The 27,083-nt window shown below is 45.4% G+C and overlaps 2 protein-coding genes across 3 annotated transcripts in view; both read right to left on the bottom strand.

Annotated features, from left to right (window-relative positions):
- Positions 1–709: 709 nt before the first annotated feature.
- LOC106578551 (BMP and activin membrane-bound inhibitor homolog) lies at positions 710–8,077 on the bottom strand. Of its 2 annotated transcripts, XM_082965659.1 has the most exons (4): positions 7,986–8,077; positions 7,847–7,914; positions 2,442–2,720; positions 710–1,709 (listed from the first exon to the last, which is right to left on the bottom strand). In XM_082965659.1, the coding sequence occupies exons 3-4, from the start codon at positions 2,668–2,670 to the stop codon at positions 1,291–1,293; spliced, it is 648 nt and encodes a 215-aa protein (XP_082821785.1). In that variant the 5' UTR covers positions 2,671–2,720; positions 7,847–7,914; positions 7,986–8,077; the 3' UTR covers positions 710–1,290. The 2 variants fall into 2 exon arrangements, with proteins under 2 accessions (XP_082821785.1, XP_014012981.1); XM_014157506.3 differs by lacking the exons at positions 7,847–7,914; positions 7,986–8,077 and adding an exon at positions 4,612–5,153.
- Positions 8,078–11,453: 3,376 nt separating this feature from the next.
- The window catches only part of LOC106578550 (WW domain-containing adapter protein with coiled-coil-like), a 41,501-nt gene continuing 25,871 nt past the window's right edge, over positions 11,454–27,083 (bottom strand). The window contains exons 8-13 of the mRNA XM_014157505.3: positions 22,604–22,744; positions 22,125–22,273; positions 19,337–19,464; positions 14,684–14,909; positions 14,298–14,425; positions 11,454–14,192 (exon numbers count right to left, since the gene is read on the bottom strand). Coding sequence (XP_014012980.1) covers positions 14,123–14,192; positions 14,298–14,425; positions 14,684–14,909; positions 19,337–19,464; positions 22,125–22,273; positions 22,604–22,744 — 842 coding nt within the window. The 3' untranslated portion in view covers positions 11,454–14,122. The remainder of the gene's footprint in view (positions 14,193–14,297; positions 14,426–14,683; positions 14,910–19,336; positions 19,465–22,124; positions 22,274–22,603; positions 22,745–27,083) is intronic.

Genomic DNA, 27,083 nt, shown 5'->3' with positions numbered 1-27,083 from the left:
TACAGTCTTCACATTACTGAAGCTATAACTCTGTGGGTTCCATATTAACGCTCCTGATAAGCCATGCATAACTCTCTTAATAAAACGCATGCGCAACCTCAGGTTTGAGATCTATTTCTAAGCTGCATAATAAGAGTGTGAATTGTGGCATAATCACTGGCCTAGTCGCTTGGCAAAGAAAAGAGCCCTCTTCATCAACACAAGCTGGGATACAGGAGGGTTAGTGTGTTGACTGAAACACATTCAGAGTAGCTGAATGGGGAGGGCTTATACTGGCAGTAGACCGAGTATAAAATAAATAGCCACACTACTTCCAGGAGGAATCCAGCGTGTGCAATGAAAGAAACCGAATGTGTTTGAAGGCGAAATCCTGACCTTTGGAGGAGGTTCAAGAATGACTCAGATGTGGAGTACTACTGTGAAACAAGGCCTCACTGTGAAGTCAGTCCTACACGCACCACACGGCCAACACACTCCGCCTGATACTACACACACACGCCACGGCGGCCCACACTCCCACCGTCTGGGTATGAAACGTCCCACCACCATGGCAGTGTGGTCCTCTCACTCACTACACATCCTCTTCCATAGTACTGTACACACACGAACACACCAGGGGGAAAAAACAGCTCGATAAGAAATCTGACATAAGCCACAGCTCTCTGTTCCTCTCTTTCACACAGCAAGGAAGAACACACAGGACAGGGTCTTTCTTTCAGACAAAAATATATATATTTTAAATCTTTACAATAGGCTTGGATCAAGAAACGTACACAGAGGAGTGCACACACCTACAGTCAACACTGAATTATTTAACTATTTATTTTTGTTTAACCCTGGTGTCAGTGTAAAAGTCTTCTTCTATTTAGCTTCTTTTTAAGCAAAACAACTTATTTTACTTTTTACAAATGTGCAAATAAGACAGATTTGGAATCCTTCAGCGCTCCGTGTAAAGTCCAGATTCCACATGCAGACAGGGCCTTGACAGAGCTTTCTCAGTCCGTCGGTCAGTCCTGTCCTCAAGTTTAAATACAGCCTCGATGGTTTGCCTTTCATTTTCAAGTAAAGTGCTCCTTTAGCAAAAACCACAAGGCTTGCGTTCAGTTTAGTCCTCTTTTTTTTCCTCCATTGAAAAAAACCCATCTGTTAAGTAAAATAGACAAAACGGGGTATTCATTTTTATAATTAAAAGAGAAAACCCAACGAGTAGAGGAGACAGTCTTGGCTGTTTTTTGGGCGGGGGGGACGGGGACGACATTAAGTAAAGTCAAACAAACTTAGAAAAGTAAGTCATACAAACTCCAGTTTCCCATGCCCACTGTACATCCCCCAGTGTACCAGAGACAGTATCTTGTCGTTCCCCAGGTCTGCCTGTCTCATCTTGTCACAGGTGAGGCAGCAGTTTTCGTGTCCTGTCACGGGCACCATACACTCCAGGTCAAGCTTCGCCATGTGCCCCTTCTTGGTGTGGTGGCCGTGGAAGCTGTAGTGGAGCCGTGACAGCATCTGCTGCCTCTGGTCCTGCAGCCGCTTGTTCTCGCTGCGGAGCATCCGTAAGGCCAGCATGATGAGAAGGACCAAGATGAGGCCTCCAGCGATGGGCACCGCGATCACCGCTGCCCTGAACCACACCTCTTTGGCCGAGGCCAGCTCCTGTACCCGTGTGACCAGGTGACGGTTGTTGCTCTCAGGCTGGTACCTGCTGTGGTCTGGAGGAGGAGACAAGAGGAAAAGTAGGTTATTTTATTGTCTAATGTACACTGATTTCCAGTGGAAACTTGGCTCCTGCTTTCAGAAGGGAAATGAAATGAGTCGCCGAGCCTTATCCAAAATAAGAGCCAAAATAAATGAATTTCAGCTTATAAACTAGCTAAACTCCAATATTTTTCATAACAGAAAGCCCTACTTGAGAGCTCTCCCTTCCTCTCTGTAAGAATGTGCACCTTTTCATAACTCAATGATGCTAGTATTTATGCCTTCCTACATGTAGCCTGTGAAAGGATATTCTACAAGGCACATTTCTACTCGGTGGAGAAATTGCATGGTGCACATGCAACAAAAAATATCTGATCTGCGTCCAAGTTCTTAAGGTAAACCGGTTGCCCCCAACGCTCCTCTCTTTGCCGCTGTGCTGCAACCCATAAAAAAAGCTAACTGAAGCTGTGTAAAGGTGGGAATTAGAAAAAGGTGTATGCATTACAGAAGACCATTAAACTAACCTCTGTGCTTGATTCAGTTACAGTATAGGGCTATGGTACATTTAAACACTATTTCAGAATATTACAGGGAGGAGGTGACCTGAATAGGCTACACTAGATATTGTCAGTTAGGTTGCTCTGTCTGTCACACATTAGAAACCTCATAGAACAGAATATAAAATAATACCCATAATGTTTCCAGTCAGAGCCATTTCATGTTTTGATTCTCTCTTCTTTTCTTACCTGTTGATTCTCTAGTGTGAGCCAGGTCGTGAAGGCCTCTGTAGTTGCACATGTCGTCGTGACAGCACTCCAGCATAGACAAACCCTCACTCAGGGCATTTGTGTTCTTAGAGCTGCATATGTCGGCAGCGTTCGCTACGGGATCTAGACACCCGTGCGTGAGGGGAGAGTTCGTGTTCATTGGGTCCAGCACCTTGGTGAAACAGGCGTTTAGATCAGATTTACACATGTAGCCCGTGGCCACGCAGTGGGGGGCATCACAGTAACACCGTATTTCTCCTAAAAGAAAAGAAATACGACGCGTTAGTCATAGGCCTACTTGATTCGTTTATGAAGTGTTGTAGGCTAAGTAGTAGCCTATTCTCCAACATTTCAAGAATAACTGACCACACATTCTACATATTATCTAGTAATAACGTCTCAATGAAATTGTTTGTGCTTTGAAACTTTTCCGCGTACAAGGCCTGCCTTTTCTAACTGGGCAGCAGTTTGGGAAATCAAAACATATTCCAACAGGGGAGAAATCTTGCGTTTCGTAGTCAAATTTGTGGAAATGTTATTAACTTCTCAGATAGATATTTGATATAGTCACACACACACATGGCTGTTATATCCAAGAATAACATAAGCCAATAGCATATCTACTTTACTTTTAAAACCAAATAATGATCTCAACTTGCTATTTAGACATTTTAATCGAAAACCAGACTACTTGTCTTTTAAAGACTGTCTAGTCGGATCTGAACTGACATTGGCAAAACGCATGTAAATGACAAGGTAACCCCTGAAAGACTTTGAGAAGTAGACGTGTTCAAATGAAATGCAGCACATACGCCGAGGTTAAGCCCTTTCCGTGCAAAATGGTCCTTTTAGTCCGTCCCTATTATAAAACAGGAACCGTGTATCTTATAATTAGTGGTTTGTTTTCCAAAGTCAATTTTCTTTCAACCCAAATGGAAACTCGTAAAAGGGGGTGAGAGAGCAGCCCAGGAGTCTCCTTTTTTTAGCTTTCACGCAAGAATTAGTGTGGTCAGGACGGGCTGGGCGCAATGAGCTCTCTCGGCTTCTCATCTCAAAAGCTTCCACCAAACAACCTTGATATTATTCGTTTTTTCGCAACAAATAATGTGCTAAAAACGCTCAGCAAATGCTACGAATAGCGTTTCACTTATAGTCAGATTATTTGAAATGACTGAAAACATTTTTATGGAGTTCAACAAGTTAAATATGGCACAAGCTATTTGTATCGACCTGTTATAATTTCCAATATAAATCCATAGCTTTACTAGTTAAAGGCTAATTAACATTGTTACAAGACAGCTACCCCCCAAAAACACACACAGAGACGCACACAAATAAACACAGCCGTTGTATGTTGTTACACGATGTTTTTTGTCTACTTCCAGTCTCCAGTTACATGCTGTCATCTTATTAATCATGCGCTGACCATTGACAGGGCCCTAAACACATTATAATGGCATTACGGCAACAAACTAATAAATATGGTCTCGTAATTGCCAAATGCTTTATATATAGGAGCCAAACATCCGTAGCGTAGTAGCTACTGGGCTTTGCTTTCTACTTTGGAGACTCAAGTTGAAGTATTTACATTAAACCCTATTGCCTATAGGCTACATAATACCACACATCCCATTGATGTGCACTAGCGCGAGAATTATGAGAAACATTAGGGCCATTCGGTCTGTTAAGGCCTTGCTATAGGAACTCATGGGGGAAAACACAGACCACAAACTGTATAGAAAGTTACGTTTTTCTTAGTTATAACAATGTTATGGCACCTGTCCTGTGTTGGAATATATAGTAGATTAAACAAACTAAAAGTTATTGAGATTTAGAAACAGCTATAGAAAACACGCCACCTGGATGCGCGGAAACGTTTTTGTTTAATTTGCATCATTCTTTATTATAGGAAAGATCAAAGTTCGAAAACTAAAGAGAGCGAAGAGAAAGTCATTTTGTTGACAAAACTGCGTTGTTTAATAATTTGACTTATTCAACGTTGCGCAAATGGAAACGGATAAGAAAGCAATGATTAGGCCTTTGGAGGTTCTGACCCTGTTTTCTCGCATTCACCCTTTTTTAACTTTTTCCTTTGGTCAGAAAAAGGCAAAGGGTACATGAAGGCATGTTTTAAGGGATCAAAGTTTACCTTTAGTGAGAAGAACAGCCATGGCACAGAGTTCCAGTTGTAGCCAAATGGAAATGAAACTGGAATGGCGATCCATTTACGACAAGTAGCCTAACTTTTTAGTCACTCTTGTCCAAGTACCAAAACCCGCAGGGCTGAGCTCGAAGACACGGTTACATGAAATCTACAGAAGAAATAGTTGCCACAATCACAATCCACCGGAAGACGTAAGAAAAGCACACGAAAAACGAAAGGCTTTTCCCTGCATAGGAAAACTAGGCTACATGAGAAAAAGCCTAAACGCCGACTGGTGTACTTGAACAGCCCTACTGGAAATGCGGAACACTTGTATCGTTAGTTTCTGAAAAGAGGAAGAAAAAAACATTCCTTTAGTAGAAAACCGGATAAATGTTGTGACTACTTGTCCAATCCGACTTTACACACATCCGCGATGATGGTCAAGCATAACGTTTATAATCCGAAAACAACGAAATGTGAATAAAATGTTGTCTACTCTCGCACCAACACCTCAATAGTCGAGTTCGGGTAGTGGACCTGGAGTTGAAGAAATATCCGAGCCAGACTTCTCTACGTAACACAACTCCGCCCCACCAGCGCCCATTGGAGCACCCCTCGCCCAATTAGCATACTTCATGAACTTTACATTTCCATTGGTTCACCCGGCGGTCACAATTTATCATTCCTCTTACTGATAGTGAGATGTAGTCTATCGTGCTGACTAGGCTACAGTAAAAGTGAAGAAACATTGTTACAGTTTGATTCACTCCTTTTGCAGACTGTGGCGTTGGATACGCGACATTGTTTTTGATTAAATAGCAGCATCAAATATGCCTATAAATGCCTTAGAAACGTGTATAAACTATAACCATAGATGACATTCTACCTCAATAGCCTAATAATGAAAACAAACACTATGTGAACTTCCAAACAGACTAGGCTATTAGCTGATTTGTACATGTCTGTCTGTAGCTATAGTGTCATCCGCATTGCCTCGTCAGGCCGACGCCATCGTGAGCAGGTTCCCCAGGCTACGCCAGCCCGGAGATATCTAGATTGCTTCTGCCTGTGAGAATGGATGTTATGGGCGGAGCGGACAGGCGGTTAGAGAAATTAGCAATCCAAAAAGGCATATGGCGCCACTGAGACGACAGACAGACACTGACACTCAATTACCCTCCAACAATTCTATGCAAAACACACAGCAGCACTGGTCTCCGATCGATATCAAAAGCAACCAGCTCAACTCAAAACCGTCACTATCCGTTGAGGTGTTGATTGTTTAGGATGCAGACTGTTTGATGTTTGGTTTGAAAAATGAAAAGAATGAATTAAGAAAAAAACCTACTTTAAAGGCTGATTGATTGAGTTAGGATAATGAAAGATTACAACCACACAAACATAATTCAGGAAAAAGGTGAAGCATTATTCACCAATGTGGTATTGGTTATTTAAGAATTCTGTGAAGGAAAGAGATTACAGGCTACATGGAATGACAGCTAGGTAAGGTTTTGCACTGATAGCATCAAACATTCTCGTGGATAACTGTGCAGCAGCAGTTTTTGCCTGTTTCTATCCCGTAATTATAAACCCCTTCAGGCAGAATCCCCAGAAAAGGGCAACAACGGCGACCTTCTCACGACGGTAGCTAAATGTCATAGGCCTACTCGCATAGTTCTAAAAGCTTAGCCTTGTGGGTCTAAATGGACACGAATTTTCATAGAGTATGGAGAAGAGAGAGAGAGCAGACATAGAGACGCGCAGGCCTAATTATTTGCCCTACAGATAGATGGTCATCGACTCAGTGTCAAAGGGTAAAGGGGTGCGATTCCGCTCAAGGGGACACGTACAGAAATAACTGGATTGACAGCAATTATCGGTAATTGTCGGTAATTCCTGAGAGGCGCCAGACCTATCCCTGATGTGCATCATCATCCACCCAAATCTATTCAACAAACTAAACCTAACTTGTTCTTCTGCCTCTAAAAATGACAACTGTGGCAATAAGTAGTTTAGTTACATATTTCCCACAGCCCTTGCAACTTTCCATAACAAGCATAAAATTACTACTGTGCTCTGAAATTATGCTCTCCCTCAGGTTAATTAGTCTACGTGTAGGCTATTGGCTTTTGGGGGCAACTGTTCGACATAATAGCCATTTTCCCGAAAATAAAAGCAATTCTAAGAAACCATAGAAATTAAATAGAGGGTGTGATATTCTCAGACAAAAATAATATCCAATAGGCATTGAGGTTCTAGCTCTATCAATTCATCACGAATGGCATGTTCCATGCACGACAGGTAGGCATTTTGCCAGTATCACAGCTGTATGGTCGATTGACGCCATCTACTGACTCAGAGTGAAATGCCCTTTGTGTCTAAACTCAACTGTAGATCACATACTCCCTTGCACGAAAAATGCCTTAATGAATCAATCAATCATATTAACTAAAATCAACTCAAACCAATCAATACAATTAACTCAAATCAACTCAAACCAATCAATCAAATGAACTCAAATATTTGTTCAGTCATTTTAATATGCCTGAATAATACTAGAAGCTGTTTAGTTTCAAACAGTTGGTGCAAAGTAGGACACTGAGTATGGACAGGACAAACTATGCCATGTTATTTCTGTACGTGTCCCCCATCTGTCCCATGATGGCCAGTCAGTCCCAGCTATTGGGGTAAAACCTAGTAGATAGATTGACTGCATAATCAAAAAAGAGAACAGGTAAGAAAACAAAACAGTGTGTGTTTTCATGCTGAGGTGATCAGTGTCGGTGAGCTGGTCAGACTGGGGCTTTTCATGTTGCTGACCATTAAACTGTCCACACCTGGAGGTGTGACTCAGAGACAACAAGGGTGTGTATAGGGCTAGTCGTCTGAGGGCCCCCGGGGTGAGGTTCCCCTAGGTACAGATCTGGGATCAGATTCCCCCTCCCAATCGTGATCTTAACCATTAGTGGGGGAAATGCAAAACTGACCCAGGATCAGCGTAAAGAGGTAAATTCACTATACTTCGCTGGGGAGCGGGGACAGAGAGCTCTGTCTGTCTGCAGCCGTTTGTCCTGCCAATGTCAAGCCCCTGTCTGTCTGTGATGCCTGGTTGGGTTCTCTTTAGCCTGACTACAGGATCCCTGCCTAGAGAGCTATTGTTTGGGCTGTGAGGGAATGACGGCACTTACCTGTCAATAGATAGAGAATGGGAGATAAGTGGGGGTGAGTTGAAGACTACCTGACTAAGTAGAGGATGTCCTGGGACCCCTTCAGTCCAGACGGGATTCTGGCCAGTGATCCACTCACCTGTGTGGAGAGAAACAAGAGGTCAGTTTAGAACTGACCCCCCCCCCCCCCCCCCCCCGCGTCTCTCTCACCTAGGGTCTCCATCTGCCAGCCGAGACGGGAGCAGAGTAAGACAGACATCCTCTGACACCTCTGTCTTCATCCTCTCTTAGACGTGTGTGTCATATCAAGTTTGAGGTCGTCTCGTCTAGGGAAAGATTGGGTGGCTCCATTAATTGTTAATGCTTTCTTGCGTACTACAAAGGTAGAAGGTAGCTATCCACGGTTAATTAGTAGCCTCGGCTCAGTTAATTTAATCAAACATTCAAAGATTGAGCAAGTTGGGAATGTAGCCTGCAGACTTTGATCCCAACAGGACCCACTGTGAGTATTTGAGCCTTCACCACAGGTTTATGAGAGACCTGATCTACAGTGCATCCGTGTGTTCGACATGTAGGACATTTTTAGGTCCCAGATGGACAAAAAAACGATTAGCCTAATTACTATGTTATAATTTACACACTGTACAAGGATCTTCTACCCCCAAGCCATAAGACTTCTGAACAATTAATCAAATGCCCCTCACTCCATTTGTTTTTTTTACACTGCTGCTACTTGCTGTTTATAATCTATGCATAGTCACTTCACCCCCACCTACATGCACAAATTACCTCGACTAATCTGTACCCCTGCACATTGTCTCGGTACAGGTACCCTCTGTATATAGCCTTGTTTTTTAAATTTTATTGTGTTAATTGTTTATTATTTTACTACTTTAGTTTATGTGGTAAATATTTTCTTAACTCTTTCTTGAACTGCACTGTTGGTTAAGGGCTTGTAAGTAAGCATTCCACTGTAAGGTCTACACTTCTTGTATTCGGCACGCGACAAAGTTTCATCACCTTACATAAGGATTTCATAAAACATACATGTATGTCATATAAACTCAACAAAAAAAGAAACGTCCTCTCACTGTCAACCGAGTTTATTTTCAGCAAACTTAACATGTGTAAATATTTGTATGAACATAACAAGATTCAACAACTGAGACATAAACTGAACAAGTTCCACAGACATGTGACTAACAGAAATGGAATAATGTGTCCCTGAACAAAGGGGGGGTCAAAATCAAAAGTAACAGTCAGTATCTGGTGTGGCCACCAGCTGCATTAAGTACTGCAGTGCATCTCCTCCTCATGGACTGCACCAGATTTGCCAGTTCTTGCTGTGAGATGTTACCCCACTCTTCCACCAAGAAACCTGCATGTTCCCAGACATTTCTGGGGGAATGGCCCTAGCCCACACCCTCCGATCGAAGAGGTCCCAGACGTGCTCGATGGGATTGAGATCCGGGCTCTTCGCTGGCCATGGCTGAACACTGACATTCCTGTCTTGCAGGAAATCACACACAGAATGAGCAGTATGGCTGGTGGCATTGTCATGCTGGAGGGTCATGTCAGGATGAGCCTGCAGGAAGGGTACCACATGAGGAGGATGTCTTCCCTGTAACGCACAGAGTTGAGATTGCCTGCAATGACAACAAGCAAAGAGTGAAGAGCACTTTTTGCCAGTCCTGTCTGGTCCAGCGACGGTGGATTTGTGCCCATAGGCGACGTTGTTGCCGGTGATGTCTGATGAGGACCTGACTTACAGGCCTACATGTTCGGATGTACCAATCCTGTGCAGGTGTTGTTACACGTGGTCTGCAACTGCGAGGACGATCAGCTGTCCGTCCTGTCTCCCTGTAGCGCTGTCTTAGGCGTCTCACAGTACGGACATAGCAATTTCTTGCCCTGGCCACATCTGCAGTCCTCATCCCTCCTTGCAGCATGCCTAAGGCACGTTCACGCAGATGAGCAGGGACCCTAGGCATCTTTCTTTTGGTGTTTTTCAGTCAGTAGAAAGGCCTCTTCTGTGTCCTAAGTTTTCATAACTGTGACCTTAATTGCTTACCCTCTGTAAGCTGTTTTCTGTCTTAACGACCGTCCACAGTTGCATGTTCATTAATTGTTTATTGTTCATTGAACAAGCATGGGAAACAGTGTTTAAACCCATTACAATGAAGATCTGTGAAGTTATTTGGATTTTTACGAATTATCTTTGAAAGACAGAAAAAGGGACATTTCTATTTTTGCTGAGTTTATGTAAGCCTACTGTATGAAAGCTACAGTTATTACCTATACGTTTGGTATTTTTAAATTCTAAAGTACATTTTTCCTATAAGTTTAAGTACTGCAGGACTACTCAGACAACTACTAGGCTAAATAACGTCACTGACAGGAACTGACTGTCGATGTTTTTCCATTCTAAGATGTTATCAGCTTCCCGCCTTGTCAGAGGCAGGTTTCATCAGGCTTTAGATTTTTTTATATATATAAAAACTGTGATTAAGCCAGCCAGACATTTTACCAAAGTGGCTTAATCTTCAAGAAGGATCCATACCTTTACAAGAAAATGACTGCAGTTAGTAGCCTGTAGTCTCCAAATGACACATTTCACAGCCGCTGTTGCTTCATTTCAGCACTGCGGTCTACGGTCCAGTGATCTTGCAGTTCTGGTGAGAGAAAATGCTTATTACAAAGTTTGGCAACAGAGTATAAAAAGCAAAGACAGCTAGATTAATTATTTGATATAGTGTACAAGCGTCATAAATTAAGGAAACGTACAAGAATTACGTTGGGCAAACCTACCTGGTTCTTTGTGGTGTGCAATCACATGGGAAAGACAACAGCGCCATCTAGCGATGAGTAGAATCAGTGACACTACTGTAGCCTAGACTAACTCAAGGTTCAAATCGTGGAATTCCTTTGGTTTCATGTGTGAAACATTGATGTGGTGTGGGTTCTGTTCAATGTAAAATATAACTCGTTACCTCCTTTCAACTATGCCTTTGCCGTCTCCATACTCCTTGTATTCAGTGACATTAACTGGAGCCCTTCTCAGTAGAGCTACTGATTTTAAGAGAGTTCCATGTCCTGCAGAGAAATCTGGAGTAGGAACCGGGTAAAGGGAAGGAAAACTGGAATATTAAATGGAGAGTATCATTGGGTAAAGGAAAGCAGGACAACTAGGAGATAAACATGAGTGGGGAGAGGGGACAGGGAGGACTGGCAAGCATTGCCAGATTCCTAATGGCAGCAGTCCACTTGTGATATTCCCATCTTCAACATAAAAGGATTACTTGAACAGTCACAAGAACCGTTATATGCCTTCTAACAAACAAAATACGCTATAATCTAAAAAGGCACATATGGTTCTTTGTTGCACGGGTTCAAATAATGTGTAGTTGTGTGGCGTTTATTTTGCATACACCAGACTGAATACAATGGAATATTACTGGACACATTTAACATGTTCATTGTGTCAACATTGGAACAAACTACCCTGGTACCAGATCAGTTTGCGCTTTTACCTACTCCATTGGGGTCATTGCCAAGTCAAACATGTCTGAATTGACAGTGAGTAAACATGATAGCACAGACTGACACTCAGGCAAGTTCGGCACAAAGCACTTTAACCAAAAATAACTCAATTGAAAGAGCAAAACAGAGACAACTTGGTTCTGTAGAGGCATTTTATTTATTTTATTCAATATACTCAGAGGAAAACAATATACAAAGCAATGTGGTCACATTTACTGAATGTGTTGGTGCAGCTCAAATCACAGACTCACTAGAATAATAGAACAGTGGAGAAAACCATGTCACAGCTGAGGACACATGTGGTTCCCAAATGGCACCCTATCCCCTATATAGTGCACTACTTTTGACAAGAGTCCTATGGGCTCCGGTCAAAAGTAGTACACTACATAGGGAATCGGGTGCTATTTGGGATAGAAACACTGTTCCCGTTCTGACTCAGAGTGAACAGGGGAACAAACACAACATATACAAAGATGCAATTCTGGGTTGGAGTGCCAAAACAACCCGATGTTGATAGATGCATGACATGCTTATTGAATATCTTTGTTTCTGATCAAACTGAAAACAAACTTGGTACATTTATTTCCATGTCAGAGGCTGTGTGACTTAAGACTTTCAACAAGGCACTAGCGTTATAATAGTAATAATACAATGTAAAACCTAACAGAAAACTCCAATAAAATAACCAGTGCTCGCTTGAGTTTAGCATGTTTATTACAATACGTACATTTCACATTTGACCTTGTGACCTGGCTGTCATTGCCCTGCTCGACCTCTGACCATAGTGTACCCTATTCCCTATATAGTACACTACATTTTGACCAGTCCCTATGGGCAGGAAGACTAAAAGGAAGAAGACTGAGACAATGTCATAAAGAACACAAATGGATGCCAAGAGCTCCAATTGCATCATTCAGGTAAGTTCCCCGGGCACTCCACTTGGGTTCCAGTGCACCTGCTGAAGAATCTTGAAAATGATGACATTGCTGTCTTCTCCATTTTAGTCTTGCCTATGAGCCCTGGTCAAAGGTAGTGCAGTAAAAAAGGGAATACGGTGCCATTTCAGACGCACCCCATACCTTGACTCGGTGGTGCCCCAAACCGCTTCTTTAATAGCTCTCATTCGCACTCATTCACTCACTCACTCCTAACAGGGTGCAAAGAAAAATGTGTAGCAATAATTTATAACATTCTGATATACTAGTAATCACTGCAACTTTTTAATAAAACTTGTTTTTTTACCTCTTCTTAAACTCCATTATTACCTTATCAAATGTACATAGGAATGAACTCTTAGTTGAACTGAGATGGTGCCACCTCACATTTAATAAAAGTACAGTTCTCCCCCCCAAAAATAGAAAAATAACTTAGCTGGAAAGTTTTGGAGAAAGAAAAAACCAACTGGAGGGTTTTTAGAAAGACAACTGCTCTGCGGCTCCTCAGAAGAGCTGGACCAGGGGGTTGGGCTTCTGCATGTAATGGGTGTGGCCAGGGTTTTTAGAAAGACAACTGCTCTGCGGCTCCTCAGAAGAGCTGGACCAGGGGGTTGGGCTTCTGCATGTAATGGGTGTGGCCAGGGCAGGGTTAGGGAGGGACTAGCATCGGGAATTAACCTTGATGTAAACAAAGCAACACATTGCTGTGCTCTCTTTCATTCATATTTTTTCCATCACACCATCAGGCACTGGTTTGGCTACTGTGAGCAAACAGATCTCTGAACCATTGCAACCAGGCATGATTAACCTTTTTTTTTTAGGAGGATGGTGGAGATGGGTACCTGTTTCCCAAACATCACCCTATTCCCTATATAGTGCACTACGTTTGCAAAAAGTACTGCCATATAAAGGGAAAAGGGTGCCATTTGAGAGACATTGTGTGTGTTTGTGTAACCTTAATACTTCCACCAGAGGGTAATACATATGTAAAATAAGCCTGGGTTTCATCCATGGAGCATTATTATTATTATTATGCAAGAGCAAAGAAAACTAGAAAACTAAAAACGGGAGTTTGTTTTGTTGGCGTTAGGGTATTTTTTTATGTTTCAGTTATTATAACGCTATCTTCCAGTTCCATGCAGGTCATAGGTCACAGACATGCTCAAGGCAATGGTTCACTGATCTATTAACAAAAAAGCTTGAAGTCTGCAGACTGAGTGCCTCCGTTCCAAATGGCACCCTATTCCCTATATAGTGGACTACTTTCGACCACGGCCCATAGGGTTCCGGTCAAAAGTAGTGTACTATATAGGGAATAGTGTGCACTATATAAGGAATAGGGTGCCATTTGGGACATCGCCCGACTGATGCGTTTAACATGAAGAAGGCTATGAACTGAAGCTGTTGATTCCTCGGGCATAACGTTGACTAGTTCGGATGTCAAAAGCTTTGATAAACATGGCTTTCCATGGCTTCAGTCATCTACAAAACATATTTACAACATGGATAACATCTACAAGAAATCTACATCTCCAGGGTGCAAACAAAACCAACCATGGTTGCGTCCTGTTGGCCCTGTTCAAAAGTAGCGCAGTATAAATTGAAAAGGGTGCCATTTGGGATGCAAGCCATGTCTAACCCTTCTCTCTGCTCTCCTCCTCCACAACAACCATCAACCACTCAGACTCTCTCCACCTAACCCAGCCCCGTCAAAGCCCAGTCCAGTGGTCCAAAGCCAATCCAACTGCAGCTCAAAAGTGTTAAGACTGGGCACAGAACAAGAACACAATGGTTCTCCCAACCAAGAGCTCTCTTCCAACCATGTGCAATGGGTCTCTCCCCCTTATCCTCTCCACTCTTCAAGTCAAGTCCTCAGACCATGAAGGAATTCTGATTCTTCAACTTTTCAAGTTCTTTAATTTGTTGTCTCAAAAATAATATCCTAGAGGAAAGAGTAAAAAATAAACATGTATTAGTCGACATAAAATATTTTAAATAATTTAACATATTGCTATGTTAGCTTGGCAATTAGGGTCTGGATTCTTACCTCTGCTCGCGCAATGTCGCTTGAATTTCACTGACTCGAACTAAGGATCTCAGATTTTTGAGCTCGGTGCAATTTTCAGACATGTTGATGCTTCCCATGGTGTGAGCCTCCTCACGTAGCCTGGACGCCTGGGATAGCCGAAGCAGAGAGCAGTGAAATTATGACAAGACATAATCAAATACCAACAGCCATGACTCTGATCAACGCATAATGAATGTAGGTTCACATCAAAATAACGACATGAATCAGGTATCCAAATAAAGCTAAAATCTATATATAGCTCTTGACCGATCTCCCTAGAAAAACAGGTATTTTATCAAATTGGACAACCTGTTAAAATAAAAACAAACTAATAATACATAAGATTCCTGGGATGCGTAACCTACCTGTTTCTCTGCGTGGTCAGCGGGCCAGCCCTGGACATGCTTGATGAGATTCTCATTGAAGTGTGACGCTAGGGTTGGGGTGAAGGAGCAGGAGGCTAGGGTGGAGGTAAAGGAGCAGGAGGCTGGCCGGGTGGAGGAGCTGGAGGGTGTGGAGGTGGTGGGGGCACTGCTGCTGCTACTGCTGGGGGGGGCGTGGTTGGGACCTGGGGACGGACTCCTCTGACTGCTGTGGAATGACAGGAGCAACGAGAGGAGAGGGTTCAGTCCAATTCTGCATATTATGGGTTAATTATATTCTGTTGTAATAACACTATTGCCAACTTTGTTGTTGTAACAGAGGAGACTGTAGGAGAGGGTCAAACTGATCATATCGGACAAGATGGAACACCACAGAATAAGATCAACAAGTACAAAGGTAGTGGGGCGGCGTTGGGAAACTAACCGAAAGGTTGCTGGATCGAATCCCCGAGCTGACAATGTAAAAATCTGTCATTCTGCCCCGGAGCAAGGCAGTTAACCCACTGTGATACAGTATTGTGGTCCCACTGTAGCTCAGTTGGTAGAGCATGGCGCTTGCAACGCCAGGGTTGTGGGTTCGATTCCCACGGGGGGCCAGTATGTAAAAATGTAATAAAAATGTATGCATGTAAGTCGCTCTGGATAAGAGCGTCTGCTAAATGACTAAAATGTAAATGTAATGTATTGCAAAAAGTAGTATCGACTCAAATGGCTTGTGAATCATAATATGGTTAAATCCGCTTAACAGTTCAATTACATCAGACATGTTGAACTTGATTGTGTGCGATTTCGGCTGGTTAGCCCCATAGAGTCGATTGATGCGCCTAAAAAAAATCCCCATTAAAATCTGTCTGTTTAAGCTAGAGATATCTGCAGTGAAAGGTGGCAGAGCTAGAGCGGTGTTTGACCGACCATGAGACGTCCCGGGAAACAGTCCTGTGAAACCGTCTGTAGTGTCAGAACGGTGTGGCCTACAAACTCTCTGGAAAGGGTGTTCTCCGTTTTGCTATACAACCCCAACAAGTGTCACAGGGCTCGTATGAAGGTAACCTGGTTAAAAAACAAACAATGGAAGTGTGAAGGTAGTTTTATGCCTACCCCAAAAATTGATTAAATACAGTATGTGTATATAAAAAAAATATTTAAAAAAAACACCTAAAGGGGACCAAAAATTCTAAATCAAATAGCTGAACTATCCATAGTATGACCATTTAAAAACAATTCTGTTTGTCAGCTAAGCAGCCACCAACATCTTAGAGTCTAAAGAACTAAACGATGGTGCAATCCAATGAGGCAGGGTTTGACAACTAGGTTTGGCTTCGGGACAATTGTTTTCCTGAGTTAATAGTCAGCAGGCCAGAACATAATTAGTATATATCAGCACAACAAATAAGCCTACACTACAAATTTAACTAAATGTTTAACATCTGATCAGTACATAAATTCAGTGACCATAACATCATTTCGATCTGATTAAGCTCATAAAATCACCAATCTCGCTATTCAATTATTATTTTATGTTTATTTCTCAGTGCGTTGATTGGTGGGGAAAAACAGGTCTACGTAGCCTACTGTAGTCTGCACTACTGTTAATGTCAACATTCATTCAGAACAATTAGCTTGATAGCAAGAGAACATGTCACTCTCAAAAAGTATCAAAAGAAAGGTGGATAATGAAAATCTAAGTTTCAGAGAATAATGAACAGAGAGATATGCATTCCTCATACCATCTTTCTCCAAAACCAAGCCAGTGTGTCTTACTTACAATGAAAAGGTCGCTGTTTGCAAAGAATTCAATCTCGGACAGTATTATGAATCTAAGCACGGTACTTTCAAAGCGGCCTTCCCGCCCCAGACAGATGCCCGGCGCAGAAAAATTAACTACAAGCTACAAACATGGCAGCAGAATCCTCCTTTGTGGCCTGACAAAAATAACAGGTCACAAGTGCCTTCCTAAAAGCGTCCTGGGTTCTAACCAAACACAAAATGCCCTTCACAGACGCGGAGCTATTTAAAACGTGCATGGTGACAAGTTTGAGGAATTGGCTACAGACAAGTCTGTGGATAGCATAATTGCGTCTGTCAAACAGGTGCCCCTGTCTGCGTCAACAGCCGGACACTGTGTCCGTGCTCTGGCGGATGATGTGCATAGGATTGTTCTGGAGGTGCTCAGTCAGGCTGAGCATTTTCCCCTGGCTATTGATGAGAGTACTGACAACACCGATGTAGCACAGTTGTGTGTATATGGCTGTTATTTTCATGGAAATGACTTTAAAGAAGAGCTACTGGCACAGATTCCCCTGGAAGGACACACCACCAGGGACATCCTATTCACAAAGCTGGAACCATTGTTTACGCAGCATGGCCTGTCATTAGAAAACGTTGCGGTCTCCGACGGGGCTCCTGCTATGGTGGGCAGACACATGGGCCTGTTCAGCAGGTTGAAGGAAATCGCCCCACAAATGAATGGCTTGCATTGTCTCACCCATCAGAGTGTGCTGTGTGTCAGACTATAAACGCTGAGCTGAAAGATGTGATGGATAAAGTCATGCGCATAATCAACTTTGTCAGGGGGACATCAAGCACACAACACTGTCTTTTCCGCGAGCTTGTGACCGAAGCAGAGAAGGCCACCCACGATGATCTCCTGCTTCACAACAACGTGCGCTGGCTGAGGAAAGGAAAAGATCAAGAGCCATTCTATGAGCTGCATGACCGGGTTGTGGATTTTGTCCGAAAAAGCGAAATGACAGCAGCTGACCATCTTCGTATTCTGGAAATTGAGGAATTCCTCTCTAACGTAGCTGGTTTGGCTGACATATTCTGTCACTTAAACGGGTTAAATCTGCATTTACAAGAAAGAGGGAAAACAGTCGAGGACATGGTGGAAAAACGTGAGGCCTTTACCAGGAAGCTTGAGTCTTCAATTTGGACTTGTCCTCTGGAAGGCTACTGCGCAGCACACTGAAGAAACGACAGGCAGAGGTACCAGGGGGCAAGAAAACGATACCCTCGCTGGATGAGGCTGCAATTCAAACTGAGCTGATTGAATTCCAGACATTGAGCCAAATCAGGGATGCGCTCCGGAGTGCTGAGTCCTGGCATGCTCAGAGGAATACAGCACAAAAGACATTTGCATTTTATGTGCTAATAATGTTTGGTTCGACTTACATCTGCGAGTCCTTCTTTTCCTCTATCAAATGGATCTATAAAGCCCTTCTTACATCAGCTGATGTCACAAAGTGCTGTACAGAAACCCAGCCAAAAACCCCAAACAGCAAGCAATGCAGGTTTAGAACCTATGAACACAATCAAGACTCACAACAGGAACCGGCTTTCACATAAGTCAATGGAGGACAGACTGCACATCAACATCACATCCCTCTCACCTGACATCCACAAGATCATGTCCGGGGGGGAAATGCAACTCCTCCCATTGAGTAAGTAACTTAGTATTTAATAAATAATCAAATAGGCTACTAACATTATTATTATTAATGATGTGCTTACCCATGGCAGGTCTCATGCTGACACTATTTTCTGTTTGTCGTTACAGGAGAAGGTTATCCCGAGTCTCCCGATACAGACACTCAGACACTGCCCAGCGCTTTTTTAAAATGAAATTATTGTTTTATGTAGGATGCTACCTTGTTTGCTAGTTGAAATTGTAAGTAGGCCTAATAAATAAATACAAATCTCACTTCTATTAGGCCATTTTTCTTTTCTTGTGAAAGATGCTGTTTAGCCACATAACCGACTGGCTGAGGTGGGCCAAGTTATTTTATATGGGCCTTGGCTCTGAGGAAATAACACTCCAATTAAGCCCTCTTGTTGTTTGTAAAGTCAAATTAATATGAAGATTATTGTGGAAGTGAATGACTTGACTGGTGTAGTTTTTCCTCCATCTGTGGCTTGGCGCCACTTGTGTAACAAGTCAGCTATATTTTCAGCGCCAGGCGCTGTTCACCTCCTATTGATTGCGGTTGCAGCTTTACATTTCAGCACCTAAAAAAATGGTCCGCTACCTGCTTTATTAGTGGACTGTCTCCTGCCTTCTCTCTCCTCATGAATGAAGTTTGCATTAATTAGGTAGGGTCACTTCCTTCTTGGGACATTGCGTCTCAGGTCTAATATATATATATATATATAAAAAAGTGAATTAACTAAAATGTTCAGAATTAATTTTGCGGGCCGCCAGTTGGGGAACCCTGCAATAGGGTCTTCACAATAATTTATCAAAGACTTGTTGTCCATTAACCCACCAGCAGGTGGCACCTCAACACTACATATTGAAATAATATGTAAACAGTGTTTTACAAGGCATGATCATGGCATTGTACATCAACCCTTGAGGTTCTCTGCTTTCTCTTCACATCAGTCTGAAATGTACACAAGAGCTTCTTGAAGACTCTTTGTAGCAATGATAAATTGTTGTTTTACCTCTTTTAGTTGAAAACACCAATTGTAAATCGCTCTAGATTAGAGCATCTGCTAAATTATGATTTTCATAGATTTCTCACTGAAAACATTTTAAAAACACAAACACATTCAACACAATGTCACAAAGAGCTCCAGCCAGTGATGAATCAAAAAGAAAATAGTCTGCTAATGACAAAACTGTAAATGTGGGCTAACCCTTGGCGCTGGAGTGTCCTTGGGGAGGCGGCGATGTCATGTCCGTGCGGTTTGTCGCTGGGGAGGGGCTGCTGGGGGGAGGGCTGGGGGGCTGATCCCTGCTGCTTCACAACTGGCGTGTTGCTCACCTGGACCACACAGAGAGGAGGAGAGTTAGAGAGGAAACACCAGAACCATGGAAGTTCACCTGGACCACAAAGACATAGACCAACACAGACAGAAACACCGACAGACAGACAGACACAGACAGACACCAACCCACAGACTGACCGACCCACCCACCCACACAGACAGACCGAGCCACCCACCCACACAGACAGACCGAGCCACCCACCCACACAGACCCGCAGACCCACCGCAGACCAACCGACACAGACCCGCAGACCGACAGATCCACAGACCCACCGCAGACCCGCAGACCGACCGACCGGCAGACCGACCCGCAGACCGACCCCGACCGGCAGACCGACCCGCAGACCGACCCCGACCCGCAGACCGCCAGCGACACCGCCAGCCAGCCAGCCAGCCAGCCAGCCAGCCAGCCAGCCAGCCAGCGACACCGCCAGCCAGCCAGCCAGCCAGCGACACCGCCAGCCAGCCAGCGACACCGCCAGCCAGCCAGTCAGCCAGCGACACCGCCAGCCAGCCAGTCAGCCAGCGACACCGCCAGCCAGCCAGCGACACCGCCAGCCAGCCAGTCAGCCAGCGACACCGACAGCCAGCCAGTCAGCCAGCGACACCGACAGCCAGCCAGCGACACCGCCAGCCAGCCAGTCAGCCAGCGACAGCGCGCCAGTCAGCCAGCGACACCGCCAGCCAGCCAGTCAGCCAGCGACACCGCCAGCCAGCCAGCCAGCCAGCGACACCTCCAGCCAGCCAGACAGCCAGCGACACCGCCAGCCAGCCAGACAGCCAGCGACACCGCCAGCCAGCCAGTCAGCCAGCGACACCGCCAGCCAGCCAGTCAGCCAGCGACACCGCCAGCCAGCCAGTCAGCCAGCGACACCGCCAGCCAGCCAGTCAGCCAGCGACACCGCCAGCCAGCCAGCGACACCGCCAGCCAGCCAGTCAGCCAGCGACATCGCCAGCCAGCCAGTCAGCCAGCGACACCGTCAGCCAGCCAGCGACACCGCCAGCCAGCCAGCGACACCGCCAGCCAGCCAGCCAGCGACACCGCCAGCCAGCCAGCCAGCGACACCGCCAGCCAGCCAGCCAGCCAGCCAGCGACACCGCCAGCCAGCCAGCCAGCGACACCGCCAGCCAGCCAGCGACACCGCCAGCCAGCCAGCGACACCGCCAGTCAGCCAGCGACACCGCCAGTCAGCCAGCGACACCGCCAGCCAGCCAGTCAGCCAGCGACACCGCCAGCCAGCCAGTCAGCCAGCGACACCGCCAGCCAGCCAGCCAGCGACACCGCCAGCCAGCCAGCCAGCGACACCGCCAGCCAGCCAGCCAGCGACACCGCCAGCCAGCCAGCCAGCGACACCGCCAGCCAGCCAGCCAGCGACACCGCCAGCCAGCCAGCCAGCGACACCGCCAGCCAGCCAGCCAGCGACACCGCCAGCCAGCCAGCCAGCGACACCGCCAGCCAGCCAGCCAGCCAGCGACACCGCCAGCCAGCCAGCCAGCCAGCGACACCGCCAGCCAGCCAGCCAGCCAGCGACACCGCCAGCCAGCCAGCCAGCCAGCGACACCGCCAGCCAGCCAGCCAGCCAGCGACACCGCCAGCCAGCCAGCGACACCGCCAGCCAGCCAGCCAGCCAGCGACACCGCCAGCCAGCCAGCGACACCGCCAGCCAGCCAGCCAGCCAGCGACACCGCCAGCCAGCCAGTCAGCCAGCGACACCGCCAGCCAGCCAGTCAGCCAGCGACACCGCCAGCCAGCCAGTCAGCCAGCGACACCGCCAGCCAGCCAGTCAGCCAGCGACACCGCCAGCCAGCCAGTCAGCCAGCGACACCGCCAGCCAGCCAGTCAGCCAGCGACACCGCCAGCCAGCCAGTCAGCCAGCGACACCGCCAGCCAGCCAGCGACACCGCCAGCCAGCCAGCGACACCGCCAGCCAGCGACACCGCCAGCCAGCGACACCGCCAACCAGCGACACCGCCAACCAGCGACACCGCCAGCCAGCCAGCCAGCGACACCGCCAGCCAGCCAGCGACACCGCCAACCAGCGACACCGCCAGCCAGCCAGCCAGCAAGTCAGTCAGCCAGCGACACCGCCAGCCAGCCAGCCAGCCAGTCAGTCAGCCAGCGACACCGCCAGCCAGCCAGCCAGCCAGCGACACCGCCAGCCAGCGACACCGCCAGCCAGCCAGCCAGTCAGCCAGCGACACCGCCAGCCAGTCAGCCAGCGACACCCAGACAGCAACAGCCAGACAGCCGAGGCCAGATAAGAATAGCTCTAGTGAGATAAACATTCATTATTAAAGACTAAGATGCAGACACACTCCGCCAGACACAGACTCACAGAAAACAAGAGCTGCTTCAAGTGCTGTCACAACACACGTTCCTCTACAAAGGCAGTTTAGACAACGACACGCTTATTACACTGACAAAAACACAAATCTGAAAGATAAACACACCCCCTACAGCACTAATAAATGTGAACAACCTGGGTAGGTCTTAGAACAGCTGGTCATGATTCTGTGAAACACCAAGAGTAAATACTCCTCGCCCCAGACCAGCTGGATTATGAAGTCAACAAAACCACTACCATTCCCTCCACTCAGGGGGACAGTGGGGTAAAGAGGCCCTACCTTAGGCTGGGGGGGATAGAGTAGACAGTACCTTGGTTTGTGAGGCGACAGGCGGCGTGCTGTGCAGGGCTTTGTGGTGACCAGCGTTGGTCTGAGGCGTGCTGATCCTGGGAGACACGTAGGAGCGGGGAGAGGAGGCGTCTGATGTCAAGGACATGGGGGACTGGTTCGACTGCTGGGCTGTTGGTGTTAACAGAGAGGTTGGAAAGTGATTTAGTAAAAACCATTTCCAGGACAAAGCTGCATTTTGTAAGCAACTCAAAAGCAACTCAAAGCAATGTTAGGGACTAACAGAATTGTAGATGAAAACAGTGTCTTCTTTGCAGAGTGTAACAGCGCTAAAAGAAGACCGACGCAAAATCAACCACTGACATGAGATGCTAAAAACACGTATGGATGCAGTTTGAGGGAGAGGGCATGGATATGGTTACACATTTGATCACCATTCCAATTCTGGTTTAGACACAACCGTGGCTGCAAAACAAAACAGTGTGGATGAAGAAGTCCTACCTTGGCTAGAGAGCTGGGCTGCTTGGGAGAGCTGGGCTGCTTGGGAGAGCAGAGTGGTGATGTTGAAGGCCGACGGGCCGGCCGTGAGGATCTTATGAAGCAACGACTGTAACGACGCTTGAGTGACAGCAGCTTTGAGGACTAGGGAGAGAGGAAATAGTGAGGAAAGATAAAGACTACCTAAAAGCATAACAGATGATCCCTAATTAGGGGTGTAACGGTACATGTATTCGTACCGAACAGGTCGGTGCAGGGAACCTGGTTGGGGGTCGCACTGTGAACCAGAATGAATACATAAAAAAATGAAATAAAAACACTAGCCCTATAGGCTATGCCTTCGCTGCGTGGTATGCCTCGAGTAAATCTGAGCTGAGAAAACATTTCAGGCTATCCGTTAAAACTAGAGCCGATGTGCACGTTATGATTATAATCTTAATTGACGCATTTCAAACCATCCTTTTGTGAGGCGCAACCGGGGAAAAAGTTATGTTCGATGGGGAGTTCAATAAAACAGGACGATTCCCCATCATTGTTTAAAATCTCCAGTTTGGGAAAATGTTAGCTTCCAAAAGCGATGGACAGAGAGTTGTGGATAAAACGTTAACAGTATGTCGCCACGCTCAACGAGAATAGCCTACGCAGCTGCCAACAGCTCAAATATGTTGACACATTTACACACTCTCCCCGCCGCAAGACAGAAACACAAAGAAACAGTCGTCTCCCCATTCAAGCAGCCCTTGGCAGTGGATTCTGACCGGGACAAAGAAATAACAGGAGCGGTATGTAGGCTGTGTTTTTTAACAGTCTTTGGTTTATAGCCGTGGATATGTCCATACTCTGTGGTTGAGAAGAGGGGGCTTCAGTAGTGGTTTCAGGACCTGGTGAACGTGTCCGAGTCACATTACGAACTTCAATCTTACACCCAGTTCAGCAAACAGGTAGTACCCGCTCAATATAAGCAAACCACAGCCAAAGCTTTCAATGAATTTTCCATAGCACCTTGTGTTGCGCTTAACAGTGACAGCCGATCACATTACCCTGGGAGATGGGAGATGTACCGGGCTAGATGCGCATCTGGCACTGAAAAAGGCAGTGTCATGGTGCGTTCGTAACTAAGTGGGAAGTGGATATTTACCAAATACAACTAGGAAAAATCCACTTGAACGGCCTTGAAACTGATAAATGAATTGTGGTAAACTATCATCCTGGGCAACCACCTCTCCCACATGGTGTCATGCAACAAAACATGTATAAAAAAAAGCAATCTATTGATGTGGCTTTTGAACTATAATTTGTTTACAACATGATAGCTGTACTTGTAGCATGGTTGACACAGCTCCTTGACAATTATCCAAATCTGCCTTTCTCAATGAGTTTAAGTCACATGAATAAATCCAACTGGTAAATTCCCACCTCCCACATGGTTACAAACGCAGCACCAGAGTGAAAACTGCAGAGGCCCAACATAACAATCCGGTCACAACAGACAATGCAAGGAACATTGCTGAACATCGTGAATGGCAAATAACTTTCCTGTTGTACCGAAAACAAACTGACAAAACCGCAGTATGTACCAAACCGTGGTTTTGGTGAGCCGTCACACCTCTAATCCCTAAAATAATCCCTGCTTTAGATCAATACTGATCAGACCCACGTTAAAGCCACACTCCGTAAAATGTGCAGTGGACATCACCAAAGAGTGAGCTGGCCCACCAACAAAATGTAAACAACGGCGCAAATGCATTTGGTGACAGTAGCTCCTCTCTAGCTCAGGGCTTTTCAATTCCGGTCCTGGGGGTCGAAACACTTCTGGTTTTTGTTTCCACCTGGTAGTTAACTGCACCCACCTGGTGTCCCAGGTCTGAATTAGTCCCTTATTAGGAGAGGATGATGAAAACCAGAAGTGTCTCGGCCCTCCAGGACCTGCATTGAACAGCCGTTCTCAGGCTGCTCCAAGTGTCTCTTTTGAAGTAGGTGCAAACTGCATCAGAACGGTGAAACAGTAGCACTGAGTAGAGTTTGACACGGGAGTGAAAATTCATTCCTGTCCCGTCTTGTCATTTTTTCCCCTGTAATGATCTCACAACAGTTCTATAACCCTGGAACTTTGCTGTCCCTTCCCGATAAAAATCAGTCCCACTCATTTTTGCGAGCAGAAATATGTAGCTTATTGTGTTTGTTTAGGAAGTATGTAAAATCATTTCAGCAATGCAACATGTGACTGATGCGGTTGTCTTACCTACTTTAGTAGAATGCACTGACTGTTGGTCCTAAGTCGCTCTGGATAACAGCGTATTCTAAATGACTTAAATGTAGACAGATTAAGGCTGGAGGACGAGGCCCGAGACCAAAGCACCCAGAAATCTGTAGCCTACAGCTGAGCACATATGAACATGTACAACACACGTTTTTTAAAACTGATTGGCAGTAGGCTACTGGGTAAGTCGATCTATATTTATTTCACTCTTCACCTCAGATGGCACGGGTTTAGTTAAATACACAAAGAAACTGGGCTTGATGGTGAAGTGGTAAGGAGTAGAGAAGCTATGCTGCTTCAGGCCGCTTGTCCCACTCTCCGGTTGGTAGGCTATTTGATTCAACTTCAGCATTTAAAAAAAAAAAGTTTTTATTTTTTTTTTTACAAGCCCTGTACTCAGTTCCTTCCTTGTCAAAGACAACTCCATAAAAAAATGTAGCTAAAACGTTGCTCTTTCCTTGTCCTTAATGTTAGTGATGGGTCCTTGGCTGAAACACATTGTAATTCCGCTATGGACGGCTTCATCATTTAGCTGTCTGATGTAGGTTGGCATCTGAGGTAGCCTGGTGACTGGCTACAACTAAAGGTGTGAGTCGGGGGAGGGGGGAAAATGACAATTTCTTTTTTACTAAGTAAACTATATTAGGCCTAGCCTACACAGTTGTTTTAATGAAATGCTCCACACAACATATTTCCACCCCCAAAAAACTCAGTTTATAACTACTCCCATACTGCCCTGTTCATGTAGACTGTCGATACTGTCCCGAATTTCACTCCCATTCATGCCAGAATCCTGGACCCTAAAGAGTCCTGTTCCCATGTCAACCTCTATCACAGAGCAGTGTTGTCTGGATTCCAGGTCAACTGATAGATGCTTACTAATGGGAAGCCTACATCATGTTGGATTGAACTGATTCCTGGAAGACCCATTAGCAGTCACTTCTCTGTAGGTTTAGGTGTGCAGACAGAGCTGAGTAAGGGAAAGCAGGGAATCTGGACGAGAGCAGAGCATCAGCAGGAAAAGAGACCGTCTGACCCACTTCTGGAGACAGTCTCTCAGCGCGTCCCAATTGGCACCCTACATCCTTCGTAGGGCACCAGTTTTGACCAGGACCCAAGTTTGACAATTCCACATTCTGAATCGCCACCATTCGACGACACCCAGCAGGTGATTCAAGGAACACAGACGACATTTGTGTTGGTCCGTTCTGTCCTTTTGGCCTACTTAAGTACAGGCAGGAAGAAAAGCTTCCATTCTTGGTCGTGGCCAGTAGTAGGCACAAAGATGTCTAGAGAGAGAGAAAAAGTGGCTACACGAAGGTACTACAGCAGCATTACATTTGTTGGTTGAGTAGTGTTACTACATATTCCAATACAGTCTGATGTATATTTATTCAGGTCCTGTTCGATTCAGAATGAGACAGATATGCAACAGACCTAGACAGCGGTAGGTAGATAGATCTAACCAGGCTACTTCCCAATAGCAAAACCCCAAAATGCAGAAACTGGAAATACAAGCATTTACATAACCCGCTACTAATATTGTATCCCAGGTCATGCTAATACATTTGAGTGAATATTCATTCAGTTCTCGTGTTAGATGTTAAAATGCTTAGTATGGGACCTTCCAGGACCTTCCGGGCTAGGCTGAGGTAAAATATCAGTCAATTGACATAACAGTGCCTGGTAACCTGGCTAATTCCCAATGTTAAAACCCAGAAATGTGGAAAGATGAGCCAGTATAGTATAGTCTGCTCCGCTAAGATACTGCATTCTGCTTTTGACTCAGGGATCGTAAAGCAGTCAGACAGAATGACCCGCTCGCCCCAGACAGACATGTTATTTTCTGCATGGCCACTCATCGATGCATACTGAAGCAGGATTGGGCTACGGCTGTGTGACATTGGCCCCGATGAGCACATTTGGAGCACTCAAGTAGGCCTTCCCCTCACAAGCCAGGCAGAGCCAGGGCCAGCCTCCAACCGAGAGACCTGGTAGTAGCAATACTAATGATAGGACATTTTTGTAAAAATGGCTAGTTACATAGAGATATAGTTTGACGATATATTGTATAATTCTTGAGCTACTTGGCTGTACCTGCCCCAAAACTATTTTTCCTTCATCGCTTGTTCTTCATATTTTTAAATAGGGAGCCAAATTGTTTTCAGCACTTGCATTTCCATGACTGATAAAAATGTTTTCTCGTGGCTCTCCTCTTGTTTC

Source organism: Salmo salar, chromosome 19, assembly GCF_965601325.2.
Source record: "Salmo salar chromosome 19, fSalSal1, whole genome shotgun sequence".
NCBI lineage: Eukaryota > Metazoa > Chordata > Actinopteri > Salmoniformes > Salmonidae > Salmo > Salmo salar.
The sequence above is the reverse complement of the archived record's forward strand: the minus strand, read 5'-3'. Positions and strand labels throughout refer to the sequence as shown.